We start from the raw sequence: 14,559 nt of genomic DNA on the forward strand, positions 1-14,559 counted from the left end.
ATATATATATATATATATATATACTATATACATATTACTATATAACTATAGATGTTTCTTTATTGCTATAAACAAAAATGTTTACATTTAAATTTGAAAAAATAATCCTTTGCTCTTTAAATGTAGCAATTATATTGCATTGTTTTTCTTTCAGGCCCATGTGTTTTGTAAAACAATTAGAAATTCCTCAATATGGTTACAGGAACAATGTATCAACAACAACACCTCGCTCCAACTTGGCCAAGGAACTAGAGAAATATTCAAAGACATCGTTTGAATACAACAGTTACGACAACCATGCATATGGGAAGAGGGCTATTGCACCGAAGGTACAGTCCAGGGATATCTCACCAAAGGGATACGATGGTAAGTCATCTCGTTACTCCATATTATTATTTATGCCTCTAGTTTCATAGTTTAAGAGTCAGTTGTCATCAGCAACCAGTCACTGGCGGTGCTTTGCCTATGTTGGAGAAAACAATTGGTGATCAGACAAGGTTTGCCCCCTGAGATAAACTGGTTAGTGGTGTCTGATGATGCCCATAGATAGATGGTCATTGGATTTGGCTGACAACTGCCAGGTCAGATGGCTATCATCTCCTGTCTAAGGGAGCCTTTAAACAATGTTGTATTTACATGAGCAAAGCTTGTAAGAATATAGCTTTGGTCTACTAATCTACTTTCCATCTTTTCAGTACACCAGTTTTACATATATATGTATCTAGATTGGTTGCTCCCATACTGTCTGGATACAAGGGATATATTGCAGGAAGAAAGTTGTACAATAATTCTTTTATTAAGGTTTGACATATGCTTTAATGTTTGTATGAAGGAAACTTTTGTTTGCATATTGCAAGATTTTTTTTTTTTGGGGGGGGGGGTTATTTAAAGGGAAAATGCTTTATCCATCTGTGTTATTACCATCCCTTAGCAGTACAGCAGATCTCTGAAATACAATATAAGATGACACAGAAGTTTATTTTGTCTGTATGAAACCACTGTAGATCACTCCTGTTGTCTTGAAATTATTGATTAATGCCCACTTCTCTCTACAGCTAAACGTTACTGTAAGAACTCGAGCCCAACAAGCAGCACAACAAGCAGTTATGCCCCCAGCAGCAGCAGTAGCAATATGAGCTGTGGTGGAGGCAGTAGCGCCAGCAGTACGTGTAGCAAAAGCAGCTTTGATTATTCCCATGACATGGAGGCTGCACATATGGCTGCAACCGCAATTCTGAATCTATCGACCCGCTGCAGGGAGATGCCACAGAACCTCTCTAACAAACCTCAAGATCTCTGCAACAGGGTAATTACATAAGAAAACAACTGCAGAGTAATAGTATGTTGTAAAACAGATAGCATTTTCATGTTTTAAAGTTAAAATGCACCTATCATTAAATAATAACTTACCACCTTTCTGCTTTTTCAGAAGTGGTGTGAATAATTGCAGTATTGCCATGCACATAGGCCATGCCCCCTAGCATATCAGTTAACCTAGGTCAATCCAGAATCTAGAGTGTTTGGTACAGGAAGATGCATTGTACAAAAAAGTATTGTATGTGCTCTTGCAATTGAACAGCCTATATGCCTCTCATAGCCAGCAAGCTTAGTTCTTGTATGCATGAGAATTTGCCATTAGGTAGGTATCTAGAAGATAAGTCATGCTTAATTAATTCTGCTGCAATAGAACAAAATGTGAGTGCAAGGAGTTATATCAGGCTATTATTTAGAGTGAGCCAGATTTGTCAAATTCAAATGACACAGTGGGCCAAAATGAGTGTAATAGATGCTCAAGTGGCTGCATTATGGTCACATACGGACTAGAAAACACCTGTTTGACATACTAGGTGTAAGTAAAATGAACATTACACTTAGGATTTAAACCCTAAACATACAGTCAAGTACCTTAACTTTTAAAAAAAATGTATCTTATTTGTGTATCACTCGGCTGTAGAACCTCAAATCATCTCTGAATTGGTGCTGACACTGTCCTTCCTTCTGGCGGGTGGCTGCTTTTGTTCCCCATAGTCCCTTTATGTGTTGTAAAGTAGCCACCTCTCCAAGCTCACTCCCGTGATGGACTACAATCTCAATACAAATGGGTAAACTAACCGTGACATTGTAGCCCATCACGGGAGTGAGCTTGGAGTGGCTACTTTACAATACACACAGGGACCATAGAGAACAAAAGTAGCCACCCTTGAGTAACTCTTGAGTTTAGTGTAATTCTAATGCTTGAGATTTTTTTTGTAAGGTTGGCTGTAGGTGCACTTTAGCTTGTATACACATCGTTCATGCATTCATTTATTTTAACAATCCAATTAGTTTTCTTGTTGTTTTATTTCCCTTGTATTACTTAACTGCTTCCTGCATAGACATCTGCATAGAAATCTGCCTTTTTGCTACATAGTAGACTGGGCCAGGCTTCATCTGCTATTGTAGGAAGACATGGTTTGTGGGATCACTACATCTATTAGAACATGTTTTGGGGTTTATGTATATTATTTGTCTTGCTATAAAAAAAACTGTGTCTGAAGATTGTGTATGTGTGTGATGAGTAGCAGCAAGTATTCTTTAGAATAAATACAAAAGTGGGCATCGCATTTCTATAAAAATATAAATGAAGATTAAAAACCCAAAAAAACAAAACAATGCTTGTCAATAGTGATTTAGTGGTACAAAGTGTTAGAATCTCTGAAGGGAATTTATCAAAACTGGAGCAGACAAAATCGGGTGCAGTTGTGCATGTCAACCAATCAGTATCTCTCTTCAGTTTGTTCAGTTAAGATTTGAAAATGAGAGAGGGGTGTTGATTGGTTGCCATGCACAGCTGCTCCAGATTTTGTCTGCTCCAGTTTTGATAAATTCTATATTTTCTTAAGTGATATGATTGGGATAGTTTGATTATTTAGTCAAGCCCAGATGTTCATCATTAGATGGACTTTGACACACCAGACCCATCTTGGAAATCATATTCATACTGAGCAATGCTTGCCAAAAGGGACAAAATCATTCTGTTTTAAAAGATTCTGAAATAAAACCAACATGAAATTATAACTGAACTTTTGGTTATGTTAATTACATACTACTGTTATTTAGACTGGAGTTCACACATTGATTCCGCTCCCTTCCTACTTCCTGCAGCCCGTTTCTGGTATCTGAGTAGTAAGTAGGTGGATTATATTTGCTATGGACACATGATCAGGCTATTCTTAAAGATGCCGAAGAGCAGTCAGTAAATAGCCGAATGCCGCTGAGCGGCATTCGGCTCGGCTGTTCTGCTCGGTCCCTCAGAGGGACCGAGCAGAACAGAAAAAGAGTGAAAAAAGTAAAAAAAAGTAAATAGAAAACGATTGTGCGGAGCTAGCAGTGACAGCTAGCTCCGCAAAGTGCAAGATTTTAGAATGACAGTCAATCATTATAGTGAATACACATTAATTAATATCAAAAGGCATATGTTTACATGAAATATTTACAGCACTTGCAGTTGAATACAGATCTAAAGGAGAACTGTGAATGCCATGTTTTAGTAAACATCAAGAGTTTGGAATGAATACCTTTACGACCATTTACCTCTGTGCAAACACAGAAAACTGTAGTAAGTTGATTAAAAATTAGAGTTGCCCCTATGCTTCTTACTGCTAGAGACAATGGGATTCCATAAAACATATGTTTATGTATTATATACATATACTGTAAAAAGGTCTCAGTGGTTATAGGCTAAAAATGAGTGCTAGTGTATTTAACCTTACTTTACCTTGAGATGTAGGGTGCAGAGTTACAGGTAGCAATGATCTGTCATGTTGGGTCTTTGCTTTATCCTGCAAGAAGCCAGATATTTGAGATAATGCTCCTGTAATGATAGGTCATCATCCACGAGCAGGGAATGCTTTATTAGAGCATTGAATGATTAATTGTACACTCCTACCCTACCTCCTCGCTACACACACACACTTCTTGCAATTGACCATAAATTTCAGCTTGGTGATTTGTTCCAATCAATGCTAAGTGATAGGTCAGGCCCATTACATTGATAACTTGCAGCTTACTGTAACGTGGAAGTGTAACCATTACTTCTAATTCAGCTTTATAAATACCTATTGATTATGGCAATAATTGGGTATATATACCCAAGAATTACACCTTAGGTTATAGAAGACAGTGAGAAGAATATCCATTGGTGTAAACGATGTAAAATTAATGGTAGGGCCACTGAACACAGTCTGTTGGTGAGGATGAAACCATACAGCATTACACCACTAGAAATACTGTACACCTTCATACTTATAGAATTATATTAGAAAGGACTAAGAAATGTCTGTGTGTCTTAGTACTCCTGTACTGAGAACGCCTGGCTTTCACCCTTATCCAATGGCTTCAGCACTTTTTAAGCCACTGACCTAGAACAGGTGCACAGAGAAGGAGGTCTGACTTCGCTGCTAAAATTGTGAATTGCATGATTGTTCCATGTTAGTGACTAAATAAAATCAAAGAGGTCACCAATGGCAGCCTCGATATTTTTTTTAGGATAGGTTTTCTTTAAGGTCCATTCAGACTATTTGTTGCATTTATGGAATACATTATTTTGTGTATGGAATACATGCGTTGCTCTGTGTACAATCTAGGCAAGCCTCAGTGTCAGGATGAATTAAGTACCATGCGCATGCATGGGCTTTATGTCATCTCAGGTGGACAATCAAGATGACTGAAGATGTAGAACCTGGAAGAAGTCCAAGTGAAAATGCCAGAGAGGGAGTTTGAGAATATGTTCTAACATGATACAAAATTAAAACTAACGAAGCAAGGGCCTCGCAAGTGCTGCAAGGGACATCCAAACGTTTTTCTGAGACATGAGTGAACCCTTGTTTAAACTTTGAACCAGAGCCCTGTAGCTTTTTGGTATGCTTCTGTTTTGATCCCTCCGAGTCTGAGGATGCCATGGGTGATCATTGCACAGAGAAGTCTTTGAGATGACCGTAAGTGAGGGTCACAGTCAGTAAAGCTCAAAGCAGATTCAGAAAAAAAATTATGTATCCAGGTCTGTATTTTTCTTTTAAGCATCACACATTACACCAGAAAACTGTATGGACAAGTGAGGCAATGAAAGTCTGAAGTTATTACTATAAAAACAGTATGTATATAGATATATAGATATACATATATATCTATATATCTATATATACAGTATATATATATATACACTGTATAAATATAGATCTATATATAGATCTATATATATTGAAATGGAAACCTAATGTTTGTATATTTTCCATTTTGTATAAATGTGTTTGAAGTGATTGGATGAAAGGTAGTGACATTTATGGGTGAGTTTGAGTTTGGGTGACTGGCCAGCTTGCTTCTACTTTATCTGTTACAAAGATGATTTAATGATGTTTAGCTTTTATGTGATTCATTAAATAGCCTTAAAAAGGGTGTGTCGGGTATTCTTAAGGGTTCCCTGTGTGAATGGTATTATATTGAGTTGGATAGTTCCTTGAAATCATGTGCATGCAGTAACCATGCAGTCATTCTCTTGTCTAAATCATTCTACCCAACTCAATGTTTGTGTGAACCATTTCTCTCCCATTCACTATCATCTAGTATCCTATTCCTGTCACCTATCACTGCCATACATATTCATATATACTATGCCTTAATGCACCATAATCCCTGAAATCATAAGAGCCAACATCATCCGATAAGCCAAACAAAATGTTTTAATCACCTCTTTATTAAAACAGTTATATAAGGTGTAAACTGACAGCTAACATTGTCATGAATCTGCTATCATTAACCACATACCACAGCAATATTGCCACCAAGGCAAATTCAATGACAACTCATATCTAAGCATCTGCCAGTGCAAGCATAGAATACCTGCAGACACAGTTCTATAAACAAACAAATCTATGCCAAACGTAAGGAATACTTTTTATTTGAACACAAGAAAAGGTAAAGTTAAAGTGTGAGTAGAGCCCCACCATTAACACAGTTGCTAATAAATAAAGATGTAAAAGTACATTAATAATACTAGTACCAACTTTGTTGGATCCAGTCTTTGCTCTTTGGCAGAGCCTTTTCAGTATTCAACATTCCCAAGAGTGTAGTATGACTCTATGTGTTGTGGTTCCAACCACCAGCTGCCACGTCACTAATGTGTCCCTGCAGCTCTGAAAGGACACGCTGGTGGTAAAGCAGCTGGTGCGTAGAATCAGAACATAGTGGAATAGGCATCCAACACATCTAGAGGTGCCCAATGCTGAAAATTCCCGTAAGGGGTGTCTGGCCACATGCTGGAAACTAATTTGTATTAAATTATTACACAACCAGGTGGTGGAGGACCTTTTCTGATCGTAAGAGCCAGTATGGTTTCATAGATGCTACCTTACTATGCTCCAATTGAAAATCTGTGTTTTGAGCACCTTTGATGGTAAATAATGATGCCATCATTATGCTGTGCTGGCCGCTCAAATGTACATACCTGTGCAGACAGGGATATCCCAGCAATATAAAATTTAATATTGCAGTAGATTCATTTAACCTCCCTCTATCATCTAATCATCTAATGTTCCTCTTCCTAAAATCACAGGGTGAGATTCTGTCATAATGCTACAAATACATTACAACTATAATAACTAGTGTTGAGAGGTCATCAGTTTCTAAACATTAATTCTAAAAAATAGGGAGTACAAGACCCTCACTATTCCTTTATATTTCAATTGGAAATGCAGAAACAGTGAAACAGTGAAAATAATTCCATTTTTATATTTCACATTATATGCCTGCATGAGAGAATCAAGCCTTACATAAGATAAGGCTGCTGTGTGTGGGCACATTATCACGTCTCATTGCGGGTAACTTACAGGAAGCGCATAATTCAATGCTAAAAAAAAAAAAGAAAATAAATAGTGAAAAGCTAATTTCACAATATCATCCATTCCTTTCAGAATCCTGACATTGATGTGGATGAAAATGGAACACTGGACCTTAGCCTGAACAAACAAAGACGAGATGGTTGCTGCTCCATTCTAACTCCACTGGAATCCATGTCGCCACAGCGGCAGGCAATGCTGAATAGCCAGTGTTACCAAATGAATGACAGTGACTGCTGGGACTTACCAGTAGACTACACTAAAATGAAACCCAGGCGGATAGATGAAGATGATTCCAAAGACATTAATGTATGTTCCACCCATATTAAGGAAACATAAAGTAATGATGTTTAAATACTAAATGAAAGAAGAGTGGCTACATTGTCAATAGCAATCCTCCTCAGCCAGGGTTCCGTTGAACCCCAGGGTTCCTTCTGAGGTTGCTAGGGGTTCCATGAGCAGTGAACAGGGGCAAATGTATCTTCCACCATCAATGCAATGTAGCAATTTTCCATTAACCACCAAAGTAAGGGGTAACTTCTACATGAACCATTAGTGTTAGGTGACGCCATCACTAGTTTTACTGAAAACAATTTTCACAATCTGCATTTTTTTTTCTATTGTTAATATAAATTTCAAGATTATTGCTGAAAATCACTTTGTTGTATACAGCAGGTGGGTGTTTACAATGATCTGCCTTGAGTGTCAAATACATTCAATACAAAACACAAAAATTCCCCAGCCTCAACCTGCCAGCCAGCCTGCAACCAAACAAGTAGCCCTGTCAACAGTATGCGTTAAAATCAGAGGTTTTAGTTGCACAAACTTTTGGCCAAAAATATGTAGAAGCCACACTGCCGCGCCAAGGCACCTCTGCAAAGTGTGGTCCTAACTCTATGTATCCGAGTCTCTAAGTGTGAGCATATTAATGAAGTTGATAAATTACATGCAGGTGTACCTGGAGGTAGCCAACTCCTCCTAATAAGGTGCAGGGACGCACTAGAGGCCCAGCAACCAAAAATGCACGCTGGGATTCCAATGCGTCCCCCAAACCAAAAATAGTCAAACTAGAAAAAATGGTACATGCATGAATCTATAACCAGCCTTTATAGCAGGGCGCACATTGGGAAGGCCACATCCAGTGCGTCCCTGCACCTTATTAGGAGGAGTTGGCTACATCCAGGTACACCTGCATGTAATTTATCAACTTCATTAATATGCTCACACTTGGAGACTCGGATACATAGAGTTAGGACCACACTTTGCAGAGGTGCCTTGGCGCGGCAGTGTGGCTTCTACATATTTTTGGCCAAAAGTTTGTGCAACTAAAACCTCTGATTTTAACGCATACTGTTGACAGGGCTACTTGTTTGGTTGCAGGCTGGCTGGCAGGTTGAGGCTGGGGAATTTTTGTGTTTTGTATTGTTGTAAGCCTTCCCAATGTGCGCCCTGCTATAAAGGCTGGTTATAGATTCATGCATGTACCATTTTTTCTAGTTCAAATACATTCAACACATTCACTTTCTTTATTGAAAACCTTCTACAGTTTACCGATCATGTTAGTGTACCATGAAGTATTTTCATTTTCAGCACCTGAAAATTATTTAAAGGGTTCCTACAGGGTCCAGAGGTTGAGAAAGGCTGGTCTATAGCAGCCAATCATATGAAAATGTAATTTAAAAAGAAAGTGGAAAAATATTAGCTGGTAGATTATTATGGACAACATGGGTTTCTTTTTCTGCAGTCTTTATAAAAATGCCCCATTCTTACATTTGAAATTAGGTTTTATTTTAGGTACATAAATATCCATAATTGCCATGTTTTATTGCAAATGTTAGTTTCATCATCATTCCCATGGTCATTACACATTTTTTTAGAAGTAATTTCTTTATTTTTGGATGGGGTGGGGAGCTTGTGCGGTAACAAAGATTTTTTTGTATGTGGTCACATGGAGAAATACTGCTGCTCATTTCTCATTGGTTTTCTGGAAATGGGGACCAGCGATATCATAATTCAGTTGCCTTTCTGAACTCAGAAGTAACCCCTGGCAATCTGTCAATTTTGATGTTTGCTAGAAGTGATGGTGTGTTTGAGAGTGTTGGTGATGGTGTAGGTGTTTGACAGCCCATAAGCCTTACGCAGTCCTGTGTTAGTCTATGCAGATTCACATAAGTCTAGATACATTCATTCTATTATGACTAAATTGATGACTCACCATTGTTCTCACTTGACAATGAAGTGGAACATGAATAGATCTTTGTACAGGGAGCACCTTCCCTTACCTACATGATAAGGCCAGCGTCCACACTGACACGGCTTTTTAAGCTTCAATTTAGGAATTTCGTTTTTTTTTCTTGTTTTTACTAATCTCTTCTGACAGTAAAGCATGGCAAAAAGAGGGCAATATTAGCAAAATTTCAGCAAATGTGAAATCAGCAATTTCACGTATGAAATTCAAAAATCGAATGCGCTGAAACTTCCCACACTTCTACACATAGTCCAAAATAGAGCAGGGGTCATCAGAAGCTGGTACAAGTAAAGAGACACTGCAAGGTGTATGAATTAATACATCAACTTTATATAAATTATGTACAAAATTGCTGCATTCACTTTTTGTCAGTGTAAACTCCTATTTGTCTCACCCACCAATTAGGGTCAAACTTTCAGGATCAGCTCTCGGAATGGAAGGGTCTGGTTGGTATTTGGGCATTAGAAACATTTTATATTTAGGACACTTCAGGAAAATCATGAGCATATCCTTTCACCCCTTTGTGACCACATGCATATCCTTCGTGAATGAAATTAATGTTCTAATACTTGGGGTGACTCTGACACCACAGAAGCATTTTTTACACTTCTCAACTCAAATGTACTGTCAAAGTGGGGATTTCCTTCAACTATGGAGAGATTTTCTGTCACTTCCTGTTCCATCTCCAGGACAGGAAGCGAGTGGAAATCTACTCAATGGGACATAGACAGCAAAAAGAGTTTTAATGTGACTCTGTTACATAAATAAAACTTCTAATACAAGCTACCACCAAGAAGAAAGTGTATGCTAATCTCCCCTGCTGCCCACACCACCAAACTCTGCTCTAATATGGAGAAATTGCCACCTAAAACCAGTTCAGCAGCTGACTCTTTAGGAGTGTCAATATTCTGCAGTGATCCCCCACTGCACTCAGTAGTTCCTCCTGCCAACTCCTAATGTGCACTGTAATGATGTGGGGGTCAGCAGAAGGAACCACTAAGTACAGCTGAGGACCAGGAGAGGACTCCTAGAAGTGTTGTTTCTAAACAAACTTTGCGAGATCATTCCTCTTCATTAGAGCAACATTTGGTTGGTAGTATGGGCAGCGGGGGAGGTAAGTAAATATTTTCTTCTTTGTAGGAGCATCTTTTATTAGAATATATATTTATATTTATTTACCCACAGACTCAGGCATAAAATTAGTAAGCAAACTGCCTCTCATTTAGCTAAAGATGTCTGATAGTTTTATGTGTATTTTTGACCCCTGCATCTGCAATACTGGGCATCCACCCATGATAGGTCAGAGTTCAGAGAGAGATTAAGCACAATAATGGGTTATGTTCAGCTTATTATGATATATTTTAAGTTTTACAAGTTAATGAACTTATCTTTTATATTATGTTTCCATTATTGCAAATATTTTTTTATTTTACAAACTTATATGTAGTATAGGGTGTTTCCTGAAAAACAAATATAGAGCATTTCTACTACAAAAGCCCAGCACTAGCTCTGCCCTTGTTAAAAGCATCTTTCTAACTGAAAATCCATATTTGGGCCCTATAAGCAGACAGCAAGAGGAGGCATGTCCCTCATTTGACTTGTTTAGCTGTATGTATGTTCTGAGCAGAGCTGAATAGCTGTAGATCAAATTATACCAGCTTATTCAGGATCCCAATAGCATACTACAAAAAAACTCCAGTCAGTAGACTCTAGAGCGCCACTTGCTAACTGCAAGTGGTAAGTATGAAATATCCAAAAATATGTGCCACATTCACATTAACCTGAAGACAATGGGTGGAATTTATCATAGCAATTGCGAGTGTTTGAACTTGCACAGAATATATTTGATGCACTTTGCGCCAGATTTATGATACTAGTGTAATGTTGTTCATAAATTAGGTTTAATAGAATCCAGGAAAGAAGACTTGTAACTCCAGGCAAAAAAGCTTTTCTGTTGCTTCTTGAAGAAGTGGTCATGGGGGCTTCTTAAGTTGTGATTGTTTTGTTAGGTGATGCTCCAGTTTCAGACAGCCACAGAACAAGTGCAGATGAAAACACGTGCAAAAAACGTGCAATTGGAAAGGTGGTGAAAGCTCGGTTCAAAAAAGGCGCACATGTGAAAAAACAGATTTGCACATAAAAAAATGATCTAAAAGGCTCAAACTGTCGCAATTGCTTTGATAAATTTCCCTCAATGTATACTAAAGCATTATACATTATACATTCCTTATAAACACATGCAATGGGTCAGGGGCCCATTTTTTAAGAACACAACGCTATTTATGAGCACAGGAGGCACAAGAGGGGAATTGTGTGAATAAAGCCGCAATCTTATAGTAAATCTGCCTAATAATGTGTCTTATTGCTCCTGGTTTTGTCTTACTGTGCGATAAAATTGATTTATCTTCCCCTAAAATTCTACCTTCAGACTGCTTATCGCTAAAACAGTCAGCATGATACACAGTATAAAAAGCAATGGGCTAAATTCACAAAGCTAGAACTTTACCATAACAATTATTATTTTCAGTGATGAGAGCCAATGAAAGCTGAAAACAACAACTGTTATGGCAGACAACAGTTGCCATAGCTTACTGAATTAAGCTTAATGGATGGCGTCATCTGTATCATTTCTTAAGTACAAGGCTATAATAAAATTCTAGTAATGAGAGTCTATTTGTGCTGCACCACAACCTCAAATAGACACTGATAATATAACACACACTCCTTAATCCAGACCCATAAAATATACCACCATGAGCTAAAAAAAAAAAGTGTTTTTTTTAGGAAATGATGTGCCTTTCTAAAGACCCGCTTTTTTCCAGTTTATAGTAGTATAATAACATTTTCCCATCACAAAACAAGTATGCAGTTTTAAATTTAGCCAGCTAATCAACATTTAGTTGTGCTGGCATTGCAGTTAATCAACTCACAGTCCAAAAGTGGACGTGAATAGGAAAAGTCCATAAACCTGCCCAAAGCAGCAACTTATTTTCTACTAGTGAATCGGAAAGGAGACGGTCTGTGTACATTTCACATGGGACAGAAAAATGCTGCAACACACATAAATGTGGAACCAGCAACCAAACTTGACAATTTACACCTACATAAAGCTAAAGTTCTATAAGGGCCTTGTCACCCCACCAGGTTAACTGATTGTAGGGGTAGCCACAGTCTCAACATGATTTCCTAAGTATGAAGGTATTTTCATACCTTAAAAATACAGATAAACCATACACCAGACTTAAAGAAATGCCATCTTCAGATATATTAATTCCTTAAAGCTGGGCTCCAGAACAAAACAACTAAAGACACAGATGTAATTAATATAAGGAGCTATTTTACCTTCCAAAGGATTTGTATTTTTGTTTATTCAGTCCTGCAATTTACACAGCTTTGCCATGTCATGTCTGACAGGAGACCTAATTTTCTCAGTGAAGTAAGACTTAAAGGTCTTGTCTCTTCTCCAACCTGCAGCTAGACAGTGAAAGGACTAGCCACAGACTAGTGAGCTAATCTCTCTGTCTCTCCTCTCCTATCAGCAAACTCCTTGTTAGTACATAAACACTACAACCCAGTTGTTTTCACTCTTCCCAATTTGATTTCTCCTGTACAATGACTGCAAACAGCTGAGAAAAATCATATTCTAATACTTAAAGTAGCTGCATAAAAAAAAAAAAAGAAATTAAATATATTATTGAATACAGACAGTATCAGTCATTGTCTTATTTTTTCAGATTTAGGGTGTCCAGGACTACAGAAAACTAGTTCAATTCCCCTCTACAATGTAGCAGTACATATCTCTGTGTATAAAGGCATGGTTGACTTAAACTAACTTCATTTGGAAAATCACATCTTGAAAATATAGACCTGAGCTTCACAGTTATTGTGTAAGATATTTAATTTAATATTTTTAGTCTTTTTGGATATTTCAATTAACAGTCCACAACAACTAAGAGTCCTTATTTTCTGAAATCCACGATAGCCATAGTTAACAAAGTCTATTTTGTATTGATCAGTTTACTTTTTTAACAAACTTTTATTTATGACATTTTCCACCATGTGTTGTGTTTTTAGGGTGCTGTTTGTTACAGTAAATTCATAATAATAATGTTATCAAATAGCCAATCATATGTGCTATATATTTAGGTTAATGAAAGGGAAGAGGGTGCATTATATTAATGCAGTACAGCATTTTGGTAAATACTCTGCTAACTTGTGATTCCAAACCTACCAAAGACATATTGTAAGATATTTACTACAAAAGATCCAATTTAATATATTTGTGTATTTATGTGTTTATTTTTTAGCATGATGATTTGGATCCATTCCATGAAGCTATGGACGATAGAAGGTACCCTGGTGAAGTCACAATTCCAAGCCCTAAACCCAAATATCCTCAGTGTAAAGAGAGCAAGAAGGACTTAATAACGTAAGCACTCTATATCTCTGAAACTTTCCTTGAGTTTGAATTTTCAGAAGACTAAAGAAGATCTAAATCTTGAAGCAGCTACATCCAAGTGTCTCATAAACATTTGGCTCTTTTTTTGGGGGGTGCTTACTTCCTCCAGCTTTTTCAGCCACTCTAGCGTTTTCATCCCAAAATCTTTCTACTTGACTGGCTTTCTGATAGCGGCAAGACTGGACCATGCCTGTGCAACTCATATTAGCATGGCCAATTGTAGTTTCCACCAGGGGTGCATGTGACAGGGGCATTGTTTGGAGACAGTTGTTGTCCTAAAACAACAAGTGGCTGAACAAGAACCAGGATCACATCAAGGTATTTTGTAAATGAAAGTTGCAATTTTAAAAAGAATATGAACAACTTTTGAATGACTTGCCAAAGCATTTATGGGATTTTGGTAAATTAATATAGATCTACTTCAAACATTGTGATGTTTGGGTGGAAAACTTACAGGTGGAACATTCGTAGCCTGAGCTTGTTTAAATATTTTTTTTAGCATTCAATTACTATTATTACTTTTTGAGTTGCAAGCTTGTAGAGCTTCATTTTAAAAAATTCTTTACCTACTTCTAAACATATATTTTTTTGCAGATTGTCTGGTTGCCCATTGGCTGATAAAAGTATTCGTAGCATGATGGCCACCAGTTCACAAGAGCTCAAGTAAGGATCTGTGTTGTCTTTTTCTCTTGATATGCTATTCCCATCCAACCTGGCTCCCAGCTTTAAAAAATCTCACATTAATGCTGCAAAATAGGGAATAAATCTGGTCTCATTCACCTTGCAAGAGAAAAGTCAACTATTGTACTTCTGCTGTCATGAGTGCCATCTGCAGTATGAAAATTAGCTGATTTGTGGAGCCAGTAGCTTTTATTTAAATGTATACATGATCAGCCTCCAAAATTAGATGCTAGGGTATTTATTAAAAACTGAGTAAATGCCTGATAGAGCTACACGTGGACTTTTCTCAGGTGCTCAAC

General features: G+C 37.5%; 1 protein-coding gene across 1 annotated transcript in view; it reads left to right on the forward strand.

The window, feature by feature from the left end:
- The window catches only part of MYT1L (myelin transcription factor 1 like), a 184,281-nt gene that overhangs the window by 123,059 nt on the left and 46,663 nt on the right, over positions 1-14,559 (forward strand). The window contains exons 10-15 of the mRNA XM_018559231.1: positions 110-366; positions 551-553; positions 1,056-1,306; positions 6,948-7,181; positions 13,428-13,549; positions 14,174-14,242. Coding sequence (XP_018414733.1) covers positions 110-366; positions 551-553; positions 1,056-1,306; positions 6,948-7,181; positions 13,428-13,549; positions 14,174-14,242 — 936 coding nt within the window. The remainder of the gene's footprint in view (positions 1-109; positions 367-550; positions 554-1,055; positions 1,307-6,947; positions 7,182-13,427; positions 13,550-14,173; positions 14,243-14,559) is intronic.

Source organism: Nanorana parkeri, unplaced genomic scaffold (assembly GCF_000935625.1).
Source record: "Nanorana parkeri isolate BGI_ZX_2015 unplaced genomic scaffold, ASM93562v1 scaffold383, whole genome shotgun sequence".
Taxonomy (NCBI): Eukaryota; Metazoa; Chordata; class Amphibia; order Anura; family Dicroglossidae; genus Nanorana; species Nanorana parkeri.